The sequence below is a fragment of the Cheilinus undulatus genome, linkage group 13 (assembly GCF_018320785.1).
Source record: "Cheilinus undulatus linkage group 13, ASM1832078v1, whole genome shotgun sequence".
Classification (NCBI taxonomy): Eukaryota; Metazoa; Chordata; class Actinopteri; order Labriformes; family Labridae; genus Cheilinus; species Cheilinus undulatus.
The window spans coordinates 6,790,950-6,813,773 of record NC_054877.1 but is presented as its reverse complement, the minus strand read 5'-3'; the positions used below and the strand labels follow the sequence as shown (position 1 = coordinate 6,813,773).

Here is a 22,824-nt window from a genome sequence, read left to right as displayed (position 1 = left end):
ACTCTGATCAGGCCAAAGTACCCATACTCTTTCTGCTAGTTTCATAGTCTTGATTAAGTCTTTTGACCTCTGTTTTAGATTTTAGATTTTTTTCTTCAACTCTTTGCACACATGTGGAATATAATAGTTATTTCTGTTTTATTTCAGGCTTTTCTACTTTAAACAGGAGTCTGTGCAATATACTTAATTTGTAATTTTGCAAATTGTGAGATTTTAATGAGATTAAATCAGGACAATCTCTGTTAATATGAGCAGCCTCGTAACGAGACAGATAGAGGGGGGATTACATAAAGAGCAGCTGTCCTGCCTGAGACCCTAATAGTCCAGACAGTTAATACTTTCATTTTAAATTTAACATGAATGATGGACTACAACTGGTGTATAAATGGAGGCACAAAGCAGCAGACATTTTTCTCTGTTTATCTGTAGAGGCTGTACCGGACACCACTCACACTACTTTAGCTTTAACAAGGGGAGAGTGGTTTTTATCTGTGAATGATGTCATGAGGCGGTTATATAGAAAAATAAATGCAGACATAGTCAGCAAAATAAGACCAGAGGCCTGTTCTGGTCTTGATGTATCGATATACATTGATTGATCATGACCCCCGAATGTTAAGGAAACAAGCAGCTTGGAGTGACATTTCTGTTGAAAAGACTTCTAAATTCAGAAAATGCGACCAGGACTCGGCAGTGTGTGTCTGTGTGCAGTGGGTGTTCACTAAGGGAAGTTGTTCTGAAGTTATTATGAGAAATATTTAAAAAAAAAACTAAAATCTAAGGTAGATTACAGCTGATTTTGGTATATTTTTGAGTAGTTTCACCTCGCCTTTTTTCACATTCTTCATGCTAGCAGGGCCTAGTTTCCTCTTTATATACTGATTGAAATACAGCTTTGCTCCTTTGTCTGACAGGACATCTCTGACTCCCCTGGAGCCTGACACAGCCTGGGCTGAGGGGACGGGGAGGGGCAGGGATGCTGGCCTGACCTGGCTCCAAGCAGCAGGCTACGTAGGGCCAGTCTCAGGCTCAGGCAGTACATCTAGCCTCTAGGCCCAATAAGATTCACCTTTGACCCATGGCATCCAAAATCTATGTAGTTCATCTTTAAATCAGAGTGGACATCTGTGCAAAGTTTGAAGAAAACCCCTCAAAGCGTTTTTGAGATATCTTGTTCACAAGACTGGAAGGGAAGGATGAAATGAATAATCATCTGACCCTGAAGGCTGGTCTGTGATGGACAAAGTGAATCAAACTAATATCTCATCTTACAGTGAATACAGATCATCTGGTTATGGCACTAACGTTGTGGTTGGTTGGTTATGTAGGGTAGCATGTGCGTGTGCATTAACATGTGTCTAATAAGCTAATTGGCCTGTGTTTGTCTGTCTCTGAGTCCATCTGTGTGTGTTTTCGTTGTTTGTTGACCATGATCAGCCTCTGTAAACAGCCTCTCACTGTGTGCGACAGTCAATAACGTCCCCACCCCTCCAGTCACAACACAACCCCCACCGGCTCCGGCAGGGGAGGGGGCCAGTCAGTCTAAATGGAAGGAGATGACGTGTTTAGTCAATAAAACAAAAGGAAAAACATCATAACTTGTTATTGAACCGTAAAGATTAAAACACTCTCGTTATACTTGTATGACTTTTGACAGTTTGGCTGTTTTTAATGTGGATCTAGTGACGTGTTTCTGTTTTCATGGAGGGCTCATGTGCTTCTTTTTAGACAAAATTCACAGGAGGACACTGATAAAAATAGTTGAATTTAATGTCTTGTGATTTTTTTCCCCTGAATTTCTTTGGAGTTAAGTAGAAAATTAGGAAAAATGACGTACAAAGTCAATCACAGTAATTGTTAATTCCAATAAAATGAAAGCTGCAAAGTTTCTAGCAGCCCAGAAAGGTCAGAAACTGAAAGAATCTCAGTGTCTTCAGTGTGTTTGTTCTTATTTTTGCAGCAGGAAAAACAAAAAGGCTGTCTTCAGCACAAACAAGCAACAAAGGGCTCTTTTAAGGACACTCTGGCAGATTTAAGTGGGACTAAAGTGTGCTTGAAAACATGCATTTCTTTTTAAAGTACCTAAGCATCTCATTTTGGATCAAGAGGAAGTATTTCAATGATGTTCTAAGTGGAAATCACGTTTTTCGATGTGCTCTGAGCCTCCTGAGAGTGCACACCTCCACCCATGTGAGAATCACTCTCTCTGTCCAAACACGTCCTGACACTTTAAAAACTCACCCCTCTCCCCTCTCTCCTAGGCCCAGAATGTTCCAGGAACTTTACAGCTCCCAGAGGCATCATCAAGACCCCGGGTTTCCCTGAGAAGTACCCCAACAACCTGGACTGCACCTTTATGATCTTCGCCCCCAAGATGTCTGAGATCGTGGTGGAGTTTGACAGCTTCGACATGGAGCCGGACACCACGCCACCGCCGGGCGCCCTCTGCCGATACGACTGGCTGGAGATCTGGGACGGATTCCCTGCAGGTGAGAAGAGAGTTTGAACCTGAGACAATAGACACCAGGAGCGTTTTTGCACTAAGAACTCCGGACTGCATTGCATTTATATTCAAAATGAGTGCTGCCAATGCAAAATGAAATACTGATTATTCATCTGTGCATATTCAGTGTGAATGCATTCCTAAAAAGGCAGTGTGGAGAGGCTGTGGCTGCAGCTGCTTGCATGCAATGCATCTTGGGAGATGGATGCACTATAGCATGACTTCTTGGATAGTTGAACCATGCATCTTTGGATACAGAGGAACATTTTGCTTCATTTAAGAGTCCAAAAATTCTTTATTAAAGTGATGAAAAATACATGTTCATCATAGCCACAAAAAAGGCACAAAGCTACATACTCAAAGCCTTCTAAACTACAGTTTTTAAAGCTGTTTATCACTTTTTATACCATTGAGTAGATGCAAATTCTCAATCCTGAGGAGCTTCATGATTGCAAGTAAAGACAAGGTATAAAAATAAAGATAAGGGTGTTTTTTAGCCCACAAAATCTAAATTGGTGTCACAAACACAGCGTTATAGTTAGGATGCATTACCAGGATAGAGCTGAGTTTACAAAAGAGGTGGGAGACTAAAAGATAAAGAGAAGCAACAGGCTGACTTCTCCACAGGTGGAGACAGTGAAGATGGGAAGCAGGATGCAGATACAGAGGGTAAATATGCAGAGCTGTGAAGCTGTGCAGATAAAAGAATGTAAGAAACGCCGGAGACGGGCTCTCTCTGCCGAGGCTCACAGAGAACAGACAGAGACGCTGACAGAGACAGGCGGAGGTGAGGGAGAGGAGGAGAACAAAGGATGGATGCTTTCCCTGCAGGTGGGACCAGCTCGGATTGAGCGATGGAGACGAGAGCAGAGGAGGAGAGGAGATTGATAAAGACAAGGAGGAGATTTAAACTGAAGGAGGGTAGCAGGGAAAGAGGGGAGGTTATGTGTTTTCACTTGTTGGGATTTTCAGACAACTTTTTTGAGTATAAATCCTCTCCAGCAGGATGCTTTCTTTGTACTGTCTGATATTTTATCATGTTATGATAACATGGGATCTGCAGAAATCCTGTTGCTAGGGCCTTTTCGTGGGTATTCATAATTTATTTATGGTTTTACTCCTTGTATAGGGAGTTTAAGGATAATTCTGTATCTGTCTTTATCTGTACAGCAGCTATCACTCATTGTTGACTGCATGAATATCTCAGGCCTAAGACTTTTATAGAAAGAAACTGTGAAACTTATGATACTTAAAAGGCAATCAGCAGCTCACTGCTCAAGATATGCAGGGATACAAAACAACAAACTAGATCAATGAGGCTTGGCACCACTTTTTATCCGCTTTTCTCCCTCGTCAGCACCTCAATGCATTAACCAACCTGAATGGCTATCTGAGGCGGCAGACCCATGCCGAAGCAGCGCCACCGAGGAACTCACACTCCCATTGATTACTATGGTGTTCAAAATTTCGAAGTCCGAGAAAAACCGAACGGGTGCGCAGATCATCTCCAAAATCTAATCAATTCTTCCCTGTCACTATCCCAATATACCCTGAAAGTTTGGTGAAGATCCGACTTTCCGTTCTCGAGTTATCTTGTACACAAACAAACAAACAAACAAACAAAGATACAGAACCCTTTACATAACCACCTGTCGATTTCATCGGCATGGGTAATAAAGGCATGAACTGATAATATCATTGTGTTCTAATCAAATGGTTCTCAACTGGTTGTGCATCAAGAAGCACCACCACTATACATACAACCTCAATTCCAAAAAATTGGGGCACTGTGTAAATGTATCATAAATCCATATTTTATTCACAATAGAACATAAACGACATATCAGATGTTGAAAGTGCCACATTTTACCATTTCATAGAAATATTAGCTAATTTTTGATTTGATGGCAGCATCGTGCCTCAGAAAAGTAGGGACAGGGCCAAGTTTTACCACTGTGTAGCCTCCTCTCTTCTTTTAACAAATGTCTGGGAAGTGAGAAGTTTCTGGAGTTTTGGGAGGGGGATGTTGTCCCATTCTTGTCTGATGTATGATTTTAGCTGCTCAATGGTCTGCTTTTACAGATTTTTTGTTTTATGATGCTCCAACTGTTTTCTATTTGGTCTGAACTGCAAGGAGGCCAGTTCAGTAACCGGACTCTTCTAGTGTGAAGCCATACAGTTTTGATGGATTTGGTTTTGGGTTTAGCAATGTCTTACTGAAATATGATAGGCCTTCTCTGAAAGAGACATTATCTGGTCTAGAACCAGCACTGACAGTGCCTTTCCAGATGTGTAAGCTTCCCACACCACAGACACTAATGCAACCCCATACCATCAGAGATGCAGGCTTTTAAACTGTGTGCTGATAACGACCTGGATGGTTCCTCTCCTCATTGGTCCGCTGAAATGGCATCCATAGTGTTCAAAAGGAATTTCAAATTTTGATTCATCTGAACACAGAACAGTTTTCCATCTTGTGTCAGTCCATTTTAAATGAGCTTTGGTCCAGAGGAGACTGCTCAGAGTTACATTTCTGGATCTTGTTCACATATGGCTTCTACTTTGCATGATACAGTTTTAAATCCATTTGTGGATGGCGCGGTGAACTGTGTTGACAGACAGTGGTTACTGGAAGTGTTCCTGAACCTGTGCAGTGATTTCCAGAACAGAATGGTGTCTGTTTTTAATGCAGTGCCACATGAGGGCCTGAAGATCATGAGCATCCAATGCATCCTTCAGCCTTCTCTTTTGTGCACAGATTTCTGCAGATACTCTGAATCTTTTGATGATTTTGCTCTCTCATGAATACAATATGGGTTTATGAGATTTGCAAATCACTGCATTCCATTTTTATTTACACTTTACACAGTGTCCCAACTTTTTTGGGATTTGAGGTGTAAAACATAGTGCTCAAATGTCAAAATTTGAACCCAAAGAGATCAAAAACAGTATTAAATCCCCATTTATCCACGGTTTAGTGACTCTTTCCTCCAAGAGAAAAGTATATTTCCAGAGCTGTTCATTGAAATGCTGAAGTAGTGACATCACACAGGAGATATTCATCAGAAATGACTCAGCCGTTAGTCACTTTGCTTTAATTTCATCTTAAACTCATCCTCCTGTGCACACGGAGGCTGGCTGTACTGAAAAGACTCCTCCACAGATTGCTCATTGTTCCTCCGCTTTTTCTCTGCATGACGGAGACAGATCCCGCTCCCCCCCCTCTGTTCACTCCGCCCCGTCCTCTCGTTTGGACGGTGTTTCCTCTCCTCCTATTGTTGTCTAATTAGCCGTACAGCGTGCAGATAATGGTGGGGGAGACATACCTTGGACAGGCCTGAGTGGGCTGCCAGGATGCCCACAATACTCAGTGCTGGTGCCCAGAGCTTGAGCTGGTGACTGCCAGGGAGGAGACTGGCACACATATACAGACTGTGACACACACTTTAAAGATGCGCCAGCATACAGCACATGCCAGAGCTCCTCCTGTCAAACGATCTGTGTGTATCTGAGCGTGTGCAGTCAGGTGTTTGTGTGTTAGTGGGATGTTGGTGTTTGGTTCCCGCCAAGCCTTTTTCTGTGTTTGCACACCCAACATGTGTGTCAGTGCAGATAACAAAGCATCTCTGCAGCAGGGTGAAGACCAGGATGTAGTTTTTCATTCCATCAAACACGTTCACAGCGTTAACATGGACTCCCAACACTCCCAGCATGCACTGCTATCAGATTTTTCCCTTTGAAGGCTCTTAATCTGCTCTTCAAATGAATTAATTTCATTCTGGTGGGAATTAATCACACAGTCCTCATAAAACTGGCTCTTTTTATTTGTTTTCCATAATTTTAGCATGCCATGGCAATTCATTTCCTAAGAAATTTAGATTTTTAGAGATTGATTCATCAATTATTGGCCTAATTGATTTTCTAAAATTGGCCATTTCAAACATTTTTTTCACAATCTGTTGTGTTTTCCCATTTAAAGGTGCAGTGTGTAAAATTTGTGAATATAAGTGACGTCTGAGAGTCAGATTCAAGGTTGCAGTACCAAAAAAAGAAAGCATGTCTGGTATTTGGTCCAATTTCTGGTGCAGTAGAAACATGCGAGATGCAGAAATGCAAGATGGCGGCACCATGGAAGGGACCCTGCCGGTGTATGAGTTAAAGGCTTATCCAAAATTGATTTAAAAATGAACACTTTTCTGTATTCAGGTGATCAAACACTTAGTTCCATAGGCCTATTGATAAATATCATTTTAACAAAGTTTGCTCTGCTAAATGCTACTTGGCTAAATATTTAACACTGCACCAAGAATCTTTATCATTTAGGATTATTTCAGAAATGAAAAATAAGAAAGGATGATAATAAGCCTCTAAAATATACAAAATGAATGATTTTAATATCTCATAACATCCTCATTTGGAATTTAAACAATTAAACCTCATCTTACAAGCACTTTTTTTTTTTAATCATGTTTTTTCTAGAGAAAAAGTCTTTTTTTCATTCTTGAGAAATAAGTCATAAAGGGATAATAATCTGTCTCATAATTAGCCAAAAAATGACAGTTTTGAAGGTTTCAGAACATTTTTAGTCAGGATTTATTGAAACAAACCCTATCATTGAATCACTTTTTGTGTCAGAATTTGCCATTTTTGGCTTTTAATTTTCTTCCTGAAATATTAACAGTATATATTTGACTGATTGATTTTAAACTAAATTAAATGGGAAAAATGATATAAATGACCTTTTATTATCCTTAAATACACAACCTTTCGGTTACCTTTGAAATTCAGAAATTTCACTTTGATCTTGTAAAATGTTGTTTTTAAAGCAAGTGAACTAAAATAAATTTCTTTCATTTATTCATTCATAAATGCTTTCATTATTTTTTGGCAGACATGTCGACAGTTGGCACTGAAATGTTTGACATTAATCTAAAATGACCAAACTTGCTGGCATCAGGCCAAAACCTTGTATCTATTTTTTTATGGTTTTACTATTTATTTTATTTTATTTTATTTTATTTTATTTTATTTTATTTTATTTTATTCATAAATTAGTGTTATTGCTCACTCTTCACATCTGTGGCTGTTTTTTTTCTTTACAAATTTTAAACCAATAAAAAGTCTAAATAGAATTAACATAAAAATATTTTTTGAGTATGCTGGCAATGACCATTCATTGAAAAATACAGCCAAAGGAGATATGGCATATGAGGTTTTTGCCCGACAGTGCTGTGTGACATGTTTTGTTGACCTCTTACATTACCTCAAATATTCCCTTTAATTTATAGAGTTTAGTTTTCATAGACAGAAAAAAGTAAGAAAAGACATGGCATGTTTATTGTTGCCATGGAAACACCTGATATTTTATCAAGTACTTATAAATAAAGAAGCAGGAACTGCTACTTCATTCATATTTACATGTTTAGATGCTGTTTACACGTGACACACCATAATTATTCTTTACTAAAGCTGGGCAGTATGGCCTCAAATTTATATCAGAGTTTTTTGTCTCAAAAAATATAAAGGAGAACTCATTTAGATGCATAAATCAGTCGCTCCAAGCCCCTTCACCCTTAAAACTAGCCTGTGATGAAATACTCAGTCCATGTCTGTGCATAAGAGCCCAGAAACATGTTTAGAGAAATCTCAGTGTTTTTACAAAGCGTTCATTTTTAGTTTAATTTCTCTCCTGCTGAGGTGTGTAAGCCTGTAACACCACATTCACTGAACAGCTATTGATTTTTAATGTGTTTATCATTGATCTAACTTACTTTTAGTGGTGAGTGTATGGAGCTACAGTGTTTACAGCCGTTTCCCCGACTTCAACACCACAGTCTGCTTTGTTGAGTTGTCATGAACTTAAAACAAGTGAGTCACCGGTTAAAACACTCCTTTAAACAGTTTCTAAAGTCATTATAATACAAACTGCTGTAGCGCTGGGCTCAAGTTAAACTGAGGTGATTTATTCCAGTACAGGCTGACAGAGATCTTCTGTCACTTAACTTGCACTGGGTAAAGTTCCTAAATTGTGCTTCAAAGCTTTGAAAAACACACAAATGTTGATTTATGAATGAGAATTTTAGTGTAAAACATTGAAAGCCTACAGCAGTAAAGAGCGTTGGAGGATAATGATTGGATCTTTGTTTTACCCTGTTGCACTGGGCTTGTTAAAGATGATGAAATGATGTAAATGAATCTGCTTTAGCTGCCTCTTTATACCGCATACTTCCATTTCCTACATTAATGTAAATGCAGCTGCACTGCTTGAGGGATTTTCCCATTTTAAAGCTGATAACATCGACAGCAGACAGCCTCACAGCCAAACCATTTCACAGCACGTCTGATAAGGCTGAAATAATTCAAAATGTAATCCGTCACAGATTAGCGCCTACCTGCTTTTAACTGTAACTGATAAACATAATCCAGCAGATTACAAAGCTCTGCATTCCAGTGTGATCGCCCTGTGTTATTTTAATTCATTTTCTCCCTGAAGCTGCAGGAAAAGAATGATATTTCTGACATGTATGACTTCAGCGTGGACTGGATGTTCCCTCGGTTAGTCCTGCAGATACAGTATCGCTCAGAAACAGGAGGCTGCACAGGCCGGCATTGTTTGGTTCAGATAAGAAACAGGATGAAACGGGCTGAACACTGTGGGTAGGCCGAGACGTCAGCGCTTGTAGTGACGGTCTGTCATCTGTGCTGCATGTCAGAAAATCAGTGTTACAGTAGAGGCTGGCTCCACTTTGGGTCTTATGATTGCTGTATTTGAGCTCGGCATGTCTTTCTCTGACTGATAAATCCCCTTTAGAGGTACCACTACCATTTACCTTACACCAATGATACATGTACTATCCCAGCACTGAGTTCAGTGTACCATTTCTACACTTTTCTTTCTAAATTTACAAAAATGTACACTGCTGGGATTGAATGTACAGATTATGTATCCCACCAAAGTGATGTTAACAACACAGTTGCTCTTCATCAGACTATAAACTCTTTACCAACCTTATAACTTTGGCACTCTGGTGGACTCAGAGGGGGATGAAGGAGGGGGATGGTCCCCCAAAAGCCCTAATGTTTGAAAAAAATGCCTCAAAAGTGCCCTATATGGTGCATTTATGGTAGATAAAATGAAGAAGTCCTGTCTTTGTTGTCCTCAAAATAAAATTTTACAGTGCCCTAGTTGTGTCCTTTATATTGACAAAGTCCTGGTAGATAAAATGAAGAAGTCCTGTCTTTGTTGTCCTCAAAATAAAATTTTACAGTGCCCTAGTTGTGTCCTTTATATTGACAAATTTGGACAAAATTCATCTTTAGGTGTCCTGAAAATTGACTGAATTTCATAAACAGCCCTCTTTTGTGGTCTCAGAGGAAATCTGACAAAGTGTCCTGTGGGGGTCCTCTAAAACAGTGGTTCTCAACTGGTGGGTCAGGACCCAAAAGTTGGTTGCGAAGTCCTTTTCATTGGGTCGCGGAAGTGTGCCTGGAAAAAAAAAAAGTGCAAAATTGTCTATGAGACTCTATAAACCATGCATATATTGTCCTTTATCATTGTTTTGTTACACCCTTTGTACTGTCTTAGGCCCAGTCCCTACTGTTTTTACTAAATACATCTGATTGACCACAAGTGGACAAAAGATTTCTCCTTGATTAGGTGTCATCTCAATGGACAAAATTTCCTCTTTTGTAGTCTCTAAATGCACAATGTGCAGATTTTTCATATTCGATATCCTTTAAATGGTCAAATTGGATAACATACCATCTTTGGTGTCCTTTAAATGGACATATTTCTAAATTTTATAAAATGCCCTCTTTGTTGTCCCCAAATGGACAAAATTAAACCCTCTTAGGTGTCCATTTGATGGAAACAAATAGACAAACTTCTCCATCTGATGTCCTCAAATGAACCAAAATTTGACAACATGCCCTCCCTCATGCCCTCTAAATGGACACAAGTGGACAAAAGACCCTCTTAGGTGTCATCTCAATGGACAAAATTTCCTCTTTTGTAGTCTCTAAATGCACAATGTGCAGATTTTTCATATTCGATATCCTTTAAATGGTCAAATTGGATAACATACCATCTTTGGTGTCCTTTAAATGGACATATTTCACAAATTTCTACCTTTGGAGTCCTCTAAATGCACAAAATTTGACCATAGTGCTCTCTTTGGAGTCCTCAAATGCATAAATTTGACCAACTTCTACCTCTTGGAGTCCTTTGCTAAATGCACAAATTTGACAATTTCTACCTTTGGAGTCCTCTAAATGAACATAAACTTTGAACCAATTCTAACCTTTGGTGAGTCCTCTAAATGCACAAATTTGACCAATTTCTACCTTTGGAGTCCTCTAAATGCATAAATTTGACCAACTTCTACCTTTGGAGTCCTCTAAATGCACAGATTTGACCAATTTCTACCTTTGGAGTCCTCTAAATGCACAAATTTGACCAATTTCTACCTTTGGAGTCCTCTAAATGCATAAATTTGACCAACTTCTACCTTTGGAGTCCTCTAAATGCACAAATTTGACCAATTTCTACCTTTGGAGTCCTCTAAATGCATAAATTTGACCAACTTCTACCTTTGGAGTCCTCTAAATGCACAAATTTGACCAACTTCTACCTTTGGAGTCCTCTAAATGCACAAATTTGACCAATTTCTACCTTTGGAGTCCTCTAAATGGAAAACATTGTGCAAAATTTCCTCTTTTGTTTCCTCTAGTTGGACAAAATTTGACAAAGAACACTTTAGTGTGCAATAAGTTGATGAATTGGACAAACTTTTCTTTTTTGTTGTGGTCTAGCGGATGACGTTTTCCTCCTTTTTGTCCTCGATTGGAAGACTTTGAAGGCTCTGAAGACTGAGACTAGATTTAAAAAGCTGCCAAAATGAACATTCCTCTTTACAACCTGAATTCCTTGGTTTAGATTTTGAAAAGAAATGAGAATGAAGTCAAAAAGTTGACAAATATGGCTATTCTATTTCAGTTGTCTCACACAAAAAGAAAAAAGTTTTTCTTCCATATTTCTGATTCTAATCATAATTATTGCGTCTTCATGTACAAGTAGTTCCAGACAAATTCCCCTAAAAGGGATGAATTAAACTGTTGAATTGAGTTACTGTAATTGTTTGTCATCATGGTGTTGCAGTATGTAATCTTAGTCAGAGTAAGCAGGTCAGCTGTGCTTTTAAAGGAGAAAATGCAGCTTACCATTCTGAATAAGTAAAGAGAGTATATTTGTGTGGAATGGAGGCATTTCTATAAAATATTGTCCTCCCCTGTAGTAATAAGAGCCCCGTGAAGAAATGTCTTCAGAAATGACAGCTTCAAAGGTTACCTTACCTTGTTTGTCCCCCCGATGGGCAGAAAAGTTTCTGAGGATTGTGGAAACACCTGAAAACTGCAGTAAATGTTGTTAACCACCTCTGGGCTTTTTCACAGACTGCAGGGATTTATCTCTCTGAAAAATGGAGGCTTAGCTCTGTGACTCGAATGTAATGTGTGAGAGACCAAAACTGGAAGGGAATGTCTGAAGGTCTGGCTTTCTTTTTTTCTGTGGCCAGGAGTGAACTCAGAGTCGGAGTTTTCTGACATTTTATTCTGCAAGACTGGAATAAAACAGACTGGGTTCTAAAATTGTAGTTAAATTTGATCAGGTTTGCAGACATAGGGTTCCTTCTGATGCATGGAGAGTGTGCTACTTCTGTCCTCTCACTGTAGAGAAACTGAATTTAAGTTTTCCCGTGCTTTGCTTTTTAAGACTTTGCCTTTGCAGCTTATAAAGAGTGTTTATATGACACCATATGTTTTGAAAATGAGTGTTTTTGCCACCTACCATCTGAGCTTTATTCCCATCCAAAGGTGCCACATCACTCATAAGAAGTGCGAGGCTTCTGCTGGAAGGAGATCGACGTTTCTTTGCGTTTGTCTCCAAACACAGCAGATTTAAAATGACTTGAAGTTTTGGGTGCTTTTAACCTAAATTTGACATGTTTGAACACTCGTTCTCTGCAGAAAAACAAGCTTTTCGTCTGTGTTTTCACTCAAAGTCACGAAACATTTCCCAGGGCTCTGAGGGCAGGAGAGGACAAAGTGAATAATAAAAAGCACTCTGCTGTTGATGAGTGATGAAGCTGACGTTTTCCTTTTTCTTCACCTCTCCTGCTCCATCTCTCGCTCCCTTTGTGTCCCCACTATTTCGTGCTTCAGTTTTCCTCCTCTGACCTCCTTTCTCTCTCTCCTCCTTCCTCAGTGGGTCCCCACATTGGCCGCTACTGTGGCCAGACGTCCCCGGGCCGTGTGATCTCCTACACCGGCATCCTGTCCATGACCATCACCACAGACAACGCCATCGCCAGGGAGGGCTTCTCTGCCAACTACACCATCCGGGACAGGAGTCTGCCCCCGGGGCACGAAGACGAGGGTGAGCAGCTGGATTAGTGATAAGGGAAAGGGGGAGGGGGCGGGGGGGACATGTCATCTGGCATCAGAGAGAAGCAGGGTGCGTTTTCCTGGATGTTCCTTTGTCATAGTGGTTTCGACACTATAAAAACACAAAAATACAGTCCTCTTGGCTGGAGGTAACACCTCAAAATACGCATTCAAGCTCCCACGCTCTTTAAAGATATATCACCAGACTTCAATCAGGAAAACTAGTCTGACTAAAAGGAATCATTCCCCTCCTAAAATATCAGTCACATAAAATAGATGCTGGAGATATTTAAACCCTCAAAATAACCATGTCTCAAGTTTTTCCGTCAACACAAGGCAAGAAAAGGTGGAACTTCAGCAGGAAAAAATATCTACATTTATACAAGATTTGGTTGGAAAAATGAATGTCCCTCTTGGGCACCCATCTATCATTACTGTCATTGATGATTCACTTGTTTTTAAAGCTTTTTACCGCCATAAACTGGGTTTAAACATTTCATAGACACCAAAAAATCCTTAACTGTTGCTATTTCTTATCAAGCATCAGTGAAAAATCTCAAGATGTTAAATTTCCTGTCATTTCTTTATTAAAATGTATAATATCATGGCTTTTTGCCTTAAAAATTCCTGAAATAGCAGGTACATAAAGAATCATTGGTTTTCTGGTGATCAGGTGACCTTTGGCTCTCTTTGTTATGGAACTAAAATGGTTAGGAGTTTATTTTTTCATTTAGACTCATACAAAAGCCAGCTTTTTCCAACTCTTTGAGGCATTTTTATTACAGCTGACAGCATTGATATGCTCATCACAGAGTAAATAAGATCTGAAATGAAGGCATTCAACTTTAATAGTTGCATAAATCACATGCTTTTTGTCCTTTTTGTTGAGCCATAGTTAACCCTTAGAGCTCTCCATCCCTTCATAAATCACTTGGTTACATTTAAGTCGTAGGCACTTAATTATTATTTATTTTTTTTATCTTAAAGCTCCCCGTTGTGCCTCTCTGATAATGTTCTTCATGCATTTGTAGCTCTTACTGAACATTTTCTAATGAGCCCAGAACTCGGCTGACTTTCCGGGGTTTCTCAAGATGGTGTTGTCGTAAATAACAAGAAGTGACAAGTTTATAAAAATGTTGATAACTTTTGAACTGTAAGTCATAGACACTTTTTTTTCCTCTGAAAGCTGACCTTCTTGTTGTTGGTTTGCTACCCTCGATGTTTCTGTGGCCCTAAAGGACGCCGTTCTAGCGAGCCCAGAAATTCTGTGACTTTTTTGGGGTCTTTAAAGATTAAATCCAGATTATTAGATCCATTAATAAGAATCTTTTTATCCATTTTTAATCCATTTTCAATCATTTACTCCAGCTTTCTGTCCAGGGCATCTCCTTTTTGATAACTGCAACAGTGTTAATTTTGGCAGCTATTTTTAATTTTAGTCTTAGTTTTAGTCTTTAAATGAAATGCATTTTAGTTTTAGTCACATTTTAGTCATTTCTATCCTTTTTTGTTTCAGTCTAGTTTTAGTCCATAAAAGTCCTCTCATTTTAGTCTTTGCTTTTAGTCCAAGCATTTATTTTCTTGCCTAAATCATGGTACTGTGTTCTCTACACCCTGCTAAACCTGGGGTCCCTGCTTTCTACAGCTGAGAGGCAGAACAGCTCCGGCTGCATTGTTTTTGGCAGATTTATCCACAGAGGAGAAATATCACGGATTTTAAATGTCCGACGAAAACTAAACTACATTTTGGTCTAGTTTTAGTCATTTTGACAAACACTTGACTTAGTTTTTGTCAGTTTCAGTCATCACAGATCTGTTTTTGTTAGTCTTAGTCTAGTCTTTGTCATGAAAAAAAAGGTTGTCGACGAATAGTTTTAGTCATAGTTTTAGTCGACAAAGTTAACACTGATCAATGCATTGTGGGAGGGGTAGTCAACCAGTTGCATCTCTACTGCTGGTTGATGTTTTACAAGCTTTTCAAGACAGAAAGTCCAGACATGGTAGTGAAAAAAGTAGCTGTGAGCTTTAAGGGTTAAGGTACAGTGGACACCACTGCTCCTTCTGAGCTCAGCCAATCACCATCCTGGCTGATTATCTGGGCCGATTTTCTACTTTTGGCCAGTTTTCTGCATCAATGTTTTATTTTACTGATTACCAATCAATTAATCGATCAAACACTCTGGTTTTGGTGCATTGTGTCTCATTTCCAAGTCTTTTCTAATGATCGATCCACAAAACTATCCAATCGCCTGGTTGTCATAAGGAATCAGTGACACAACCCACCACTTCCTGTTTGTCAAGCTGGCACTAAATTATTAATTTTGCTCTTTTTATGACTGCAGCTCTTGGATTATTTTATGTCTAGATGCACATAAGTTACTATCAAGTATTGGTCATCACTTTTTTAAATGACCAATAATCAGCCCTGAAAAATCAGCATCTGTCAACCTCTAATCCTTTCACTTTGAAAAACTCCACACAGCTCAGTGGATCGATCAGTAATGATCTGCACTTCATCAAATATCACACGTCTCTTCTTTTACACTCCTGAAAGAGTGTTTTGTCTGCTAAAAATGACCAGCACCATAAATGAGAGGAAATAAAAGTTTGTTCATTATTATTCATAAAAGAGATGTTTCCTGTTGATTCCAGATGTGATTCTTGATCCACGGCTCTTATCCAATCTGTTGATCCTTGCAGGATAAAACCAACTGTATGATCTTTTCTTCAGCTTCAGTTTGATTCAGGCCGGATTCAATTTCAAATATCAGAGTCTGACTTCAAACATTAATGTGTCTTATCTCTCAGCCGTAGCTTAAATCTAATCTGGCTCTGATTCAAATGGTTTTACATTCTCATCTGTTTGACCTACTTTAACTCTTTATCTCAGACTGAACAATGCGTTTGGCAGATGTCACAGATCACGATCATATCTCACTGTGTTTGCTCATTTGTTGATCAGCTTCTTTTTTGGGCGTATTTTATATTTCATGTGTGGAGTCCACATGTTCTTTTAAAAAGCTGTCTGTCTTAGTTTGAGTGCCTGCAGAGATTTAAGTTATGTTGGCCCGTATGGTTTTTGCACTCTGGTAACCTCAACCCCGCTGACCTCTGTGCAGGAATGTGAGAGGTGAGTTTACATAAGGTCCCACAGTAGCTAAAAGGGGAACTTTGGGGGAAAACGAACATAAATTTCACTTTTAAATTTGCTAAATTGATATAAAGACGCTGAATCAGCCAGCTGTGCAGTTTTAAGCGTTCCACAGTGGTGTGTGAAAGAATTGTGTTTGCTGTTTTCTCTTATCAAAAAGGAGAAAAAAGTTTGGATGGCCATTCAACATTTTTGTAATTCTTTAGCTGGTATACAATTATATCTTTAGCAGAGGAATTTTATAGTCAGACATCTTTTCTTTTCTCTCTCTTTTTTTTTTAATTTTAGGGCCTTTTCATCCATATTGGGGCTCAAATTGATGGAAGAATATTGAGGGTAAAAAAAAGTGTTAAATTTACTCTAAAATCCACTAAACTGATATTTAAAGACATCAAATCATTTAGCTGTTCTGTCCATGCTCATACCGGTTCATACACTGCTCTGTGAAGGCATTAAATTTCCTTTTTTTCCTCATTTGAACTCTCAAAGTCCTATTGCAATGTAGAGTAGATGTGACTGCTAAACTTGCTTAATATATGCCACAGAAAACAGTAATTTATTTTTGCAAGTCTGCCTTAAAGGGTTTAGTTCAGTATCCAGAAATCATTTTAACAGTGGAATGTCTACTTATCTGTGGTTTGAATGCTTAAGTTTCCATTCTCCATAGCATTTTAAGGTTTTCCCATCAATTTTGGTTCATAGATTTAGGTTCCAGTTAAGATTTGAGCTTTTGGGGAAAAAATACTTGAGGAAAAGGAACATAAAATGCTCTTTCAGAATGACTAAACTGATATTTAAGTGCATTAAATCTATTGATTATGTCTGGCCAATTACCACATTGTGGTTCTTGAAAGTATTCAGTTTTTATTGTCCTCATTAAATTGACAGTCTCACTTTAATAAGCTTTGAGTATTATCTAATGAACCAGACACATAAAAACAGTTTAAGTCTTCTGCTTCAGTCTGCAGCAGAAAGGTTATTATAGTTAACTAAATAACGAAAACTAAAATTTGAAAATCATTTCAATTAACTGAAACTAAATAAAAACTTAGCTTTACCAAAAAAAAACCAAAAACTGATTAAAACTATATCGTGCACTTACAAAACTAACTAAAATAAAATAGAAATAAAGACAAAACATCCTTAGTTTTAGTGTTTGACACAACCAAACTGACTGGCACCTACACCCAAGTCTAGAGAGTGAAAACGGCCTGATTTGATTGGTTAAGACCTCACACAGTGGTAGCTTTATGTCTGGAGTTGTATTCAAACATCATCTTTAAATAATTGACTAAAAAGTGAAGAGTAGCCTGGCTGAATATGTTTTAAAAAAATGTATAATGTTCACTTAGCCCTGACATCTAACTAAAACTAATAAAAACTAAACTAAAATGAAGCCTTTTCCCAAATAAAAACTAAACTAAACTAACGAACCAGCAGTCAAAACGGATTAAAACTAAACTTAAATTTAACACAGAAAGTGAAAACGAATGAAAAACCTAAAACTATTGTAACCTTGTGCAGCAGTGAAACAGGCTGGTGTGACAGCAGTGGTATCCAGAGGCGTAGAGCGGGGTATGCACTAGTATAGTGAGTACACCCACTTCCAAATCTCATCTCCAAATGACAGCAAAGACAACAAAAAGTCATCTGAATACACTTGTTCAGTGTTTTTACAAATGATCCTGACCTAAACTGCTAAAAAATACTCTCAAATGTAGAGTTGTCTCAGCCTGCAGTGGTGATTGTAAAACCCGCTCTTGTTTAGACGTTGATTTCATGATAATCTGTGCTAACAGTGGAGTGCTGGAGTTTTAGTTGAACTAAACATGCAGGATGGTCTTACTTGTCTTTTTTGTAACGGGGGAGGTTATCCCTTGCTGCTTTAGAGTATGTTGGAAATTAGAGTATACCCGCTTCTGCAAACACCACTATACACCAGTGGTTCTCGAACTTTTCAGCCCGCCACCCCCAAAATAAATACCTGAAGGTGGTTGAACACAGCCATGCACATTCAAGAATACTCGTGTGCAGACAAGGCTGTCCATAAGGGGGGATATATGGGAGAGCTTTCTGGGGCCCAGCTAGACTGGGTGACCATGGAGGTCAGCAAAATCCTGGTCCATTGTAAAGTTAAGCTGTGATATACATATTTTATTTTTTTCTAACCTGAATGATCGCTCTTATCGAATTATTACTTATTAAAAATTATATTGTGCCATAGTAAAAAGCCTCCTGAAAAAGTGTAAATCCCTTTTCTAAATAACAGAATTAATATTGGATTAAAAATAGGTAAAATGTGTTAAAGATGACTAAAAGATTGTGAAAAAGGTGGTAAAATGGGAGTTCGTAAGTAGCAGAAATGGGGTAGCAGTGGTAAAAGGGGATTAAAAAGTGGTTGAAATGGGTTCAAAGGGGCATAAAAGGGTGGACAATTATGTGAAATGGGAAGAAAAATTAGTTGAAACTGGCAAAAATGGGTTAAATGAGACAGAAATCAGGTCAAAATTGGCAGAACTGGGTATAACAAATTATGAAATTTGGTTAAAACGGGCAAAAATTGATGTAAAAAGTGGTAAAATCTGGTTAATGGTGGAAATAATGGGGCAATAATAGGTGTAAAGTGGCAAGAAGTGGTTTAGAAGTGGCATAAACAGGCAGAAAAAAAGTGGTGAAAAGGGTTTAAACTTGACAAAATGGGTTTTAAGTGGCAAAAATGTGTTAAAATTTGCATAATTGGTGGGTACAAGTGATAAAAACAGGTTTGAATTTAGCAAAGTCGGTGTAAAGTGGAAAATGTGAAATTTGAAAAATAATTTTAGTTTTTTTAGAAATAACTGTAGAACCCCTCTCAGAGTCTAGTGGCCCCAAAGGGTGTCCCGAACCCCAAGTTGAGAACCACTGCACTACACCACTGGTGGTATATATAAGAGACAAAATCTCTGCTTTAATTTTCCCACAATGCCTGACCTTGTAGTGTTGATACAACTCCTAAATCTTCTATGAGATAGCCTAAAATTAAAACATCATTCCATAATTCACTATTTAAGCTGTCTAGCCTCAAGCGCTGTTCAATAATTTTTATGAAGCTTTTGTTGTTGGTTTTTTATCTTTTCAGCAGAGAAACTCATATTTATTTGAGGTTTGAATGTACAAATCTCAGTTTTAGGGTATTAGATCCTTTATTTTACCTCTTAAAAGGTTAGGGTCTCATTAGATTTGGGTTAGAAGATGGTATAAGTGAGAGTAGCGAGAGTAGGGAATGTCTTACAGGAAAGGAACCAGGCAATCAGCCTTTTTACATGTGGGCGCACAAACTAACTTCAAGGCTGCTGGCCCCCATTTCTAAACATTTTATGGTCTTTTCATTCATTTTGACCTACAAGTTGAGGCTCCGGTTAATATCTACTTTAAAAATCCATTAAACAAATAAGAGATACACGTTTACAAAGACAGCGGTTCCTCTACACCAGTCAGTCCATTTCTCCTGCATGTTTTTACCCTTTATAGGATGTAGGCTGATTTACATATTTATATGTGATGCCACATCAAAGAATGCACTGGCCTGGAAAATGCACCTGACTAATACACATATGCAGACATTCCTGGAGGGGGGGTCAACGTAATTATCTTGTGTTTTTCTCTTCTATTGTTTGTTTTTGCCACAGGCAGAAGATGTAGGCCCTGTATGGCTTCATACATGTGTGTGTGGCTTTTGTTGTGGACGGTTAGTGTTCATGACAAGGTGATAAAACATGGATGTAGTCTACATGTATCAGACATGTCTGGGCTCTATGTATGTGTGGTAGAGAGATAAATCGGTCCCTCTAGTCTTAACTGGAATGGCTGGGAGCAGCACTGGTGTTAGACAAAGCTCTAATTATGTTAGCTTTAGTTGCACATACGCATGAACACACTCACAGTCACAATTACTTTGCCTTCAGACCCGTCTAAGCTCCAAAGATTGAATTAAAGCCTCTCACCAAACTAAATCACATTATCTTTTCCACAAATTTTACTACCACTCTGATGGCTATAAGCCAGTAATTCCCAGCCAAGGGTGCTTGTAGGCTACTTTAACACTTACCAGAGGGCTTTATGGAAGATTATAACTCAGTTAATTAGGAAAAAACAGGATAACGTTTTGTAAGGAATAATATCCACAATTAAGGACTGCTGTTACACCTGGACACCACTTTCTTTTTGTCTTCGCCAGCAGAAGCGTCCCTATGGGTGATAGCACTTAATAAAAGAGGCTGAACTGATGAACTAAGAATCGTTCCAATAGTTAAAAGAATGGTTATTGTTAAAAAGTTCAGACCTAATGGTTCATTTATAGTTAGATATAGGCAGTAGGTCTGCTGGGTTAGTTGAATGCATCAGTAAACAATAGAGGAAACATTACAATACTGAGCCTAAAAGTAATGAATAAAAAATAATGGTAGCGAAAAATGTTAATGTTGTGTAAATATCAGGTAAAAAGTAGTCTGGCAAATGACCAAAATGTTGGCTAAATAGTAGGCCTTGGTAAAGAACATACTATAGTAATAAATCTAGTATCAATTAATGGATTTAATTCATCCTTACTATCTTAAAGTGAGCATACTTTTTACAGTTAGCTAGCTTTTTGCAAGCTTAACAGTTGAAATAGTTTCCTAAGATGATTCAGTAAATGAAAATGAAGTGTAGGCTACAGAAGATGTAAATTTAAAACAATTTAGCCTACCACACCCTGGTTGATCTGAAGGCTATCGCTAAATTTATACGGTGACTACAATAAAAACAGTTAGCTATATTAAGCAAGCCTTAGCTTGACATAGCTAGCTCCTGAAATGCAAAACAGTTGGAATAGTTAGCTCAAGTACATGACGCGTGTTTTACTAAGTAATCTACCATCATAAATGCTTTTGCTGATATAAAGTTAGCTGAATGCGCAGTTTGTGGGTGGAATAGGCATAGCTGGCTTCTGAAAAGTGAAACTCATAAAAAATTCATAAACAGGAATACTACATCAGCTAGCATGTTAGCCGTAATGGTAAACAGTTGAAATTGGATATAGTGAGCACTGAAAGGTTGATGGGATTACTTTCAAAGTTGAAATTGTTAGCTTTAGTAAGTTAAACACGATTTGAAAAGCTAGCTTAATAGCCTAAATGCTAAACAACTGGACTAGTTAGCTTTATAGAGCAATGCATGGGTGATTTTATTTACTGACTTCATAAGAATAGTTAGCTTAAGTAGCCTAATGCTTTTACAACCACGCCAGCTTAATGGCCAAAATGTTGAACAGATGAACGAGTTAGCTGTAGTGAGCAATTCCTGGTTAACAGGATTAGCTTGAAATATATAGAGTTGGAATAGTTTGCCAAAGTAACTGGTAAATGATTTATGAAATATGATGGTTTAACAGTCTAAATGCTAATCAGCTAAGCTACCTAGCTAAGGTGAGCCATGAATGGTTGACAATATTACCTAAAAAACATTAAACAGTTTGAAAAGTTGGCTTAAATTTGTAGGATTTAATCTGCAGGGTTAGCCATCTTTGTAGCCAAAATGTGAAACAGTTTAAAGAGTTAGCCACAGTGAGCAATGAATGGTTAGAATAGCTGACTTTTATATGCTAAGCTATGCTAAAAAATAAAAATAGTTATTTCTGTAAGTGATTCATGGTTAAAGTAATCTGTTTACTTCAAATCTAATAAACAAAGCTAGCTTAAGTAGATGATTTACAGAAGTTTAGCTAGTTTAACCCTCCAGTGCCATTCAGGTTTAGACCCAAACAATCCATTCAGGACAAAAATATACACTCTGATATTATTTAAAGATTTGGTATTTAGTATTATATACTATTAGTATATAGTATCTAGTATTTTTTTTTTATTAACTTCAGTTCTGATAAAAACTGTCACATATTTTAACCATTCAAATGCCAATTTGACAGAGATGTCCTAAAAATACTTGGGCTATTTTTTATGAAATGTGTCAGGTGGTTGGATTTGTCAAACATGAGCAACAAAATTGCTTTTTAATGCATTTTTAGTTTTTGTGTAGAGTCAGATTTAAACATTACTTTCTTGCTAAGCCATGTATGGACAAAAATGTCCACTTCCAAAAACTGCCATAAAAATATTGCGGATAATTTTATTTCCACTTTGTTTTGGCTTAAATCTTTCAATAAACTTCAGTCCTGATCAAATCTACCAAATATTAAATTATTTGGGGGATTTAAAAAGTACAAAAAATATCAAAACATGTGGTAGTTTTAATCCAGAGTGAAGTTGATAAAAGGAAATTTTAAAAAAGCAAAATATATTTTTATGATTTTAATGGATGTTTTTCAAAGCTGACATTTTTGTCATGAATGGCTTAAGTAAGCTGTAGGCCCGTTAATAATCAAAATTGGAATTTCAAAATGTATTAAGGAAAAAAAAAACTACAAAAGATCATGAAATATGCAACAAAACAAAAGTGATTGCAAAACAAAAGTGAAAATTTGCCCTTATGGACAAAAATGTGGTCAGGGTCAATAGCCTAAATGCTAAAACAGTCAGACTTAGTGGCTAAAGTAGGTGATGCATGTTAATAGAGCTTTGGATGACTGAGTAAACTCTTAACAATTTAAGAAGTTCTTTAAAAGTAAAAGTTTTTTAAGAATTAAATCAGTTAACAAAATGGTCGTTGAATTCATGCGTAACAGTGGTAACAGTAAGCTAAAAGACATTATCACATA

General features: G+C 37.8%; 1 protein-coding gene across 2 annotated transcripts in view; it reads left to right on the top strand.

Moving 5' to 3' along the window:
* LOC121519770 (neuropilin-1a-like) overlaps positions 1-22,824 on the top strand; it is a 157,309-nt gene that overhangs the window by 67,738 nt on the left and 66,747 nt on the right. For both annotated transcript variants that reach the window (XM_041802656.1, XM_041802657.1), the window contains 2 exons: positions 2,262-2,489; positions 12,765-12,935. In XM_041802656.1, coding sequence (XP_041658590.1) covers positions 2,262-2,489; positions 12,765-12,935 — 399 coding nt within the window. The remainder of the gene's footprint in view (positions 1-2,261; positions 2,490-12,764; positions 12,936-22,824) is intronic.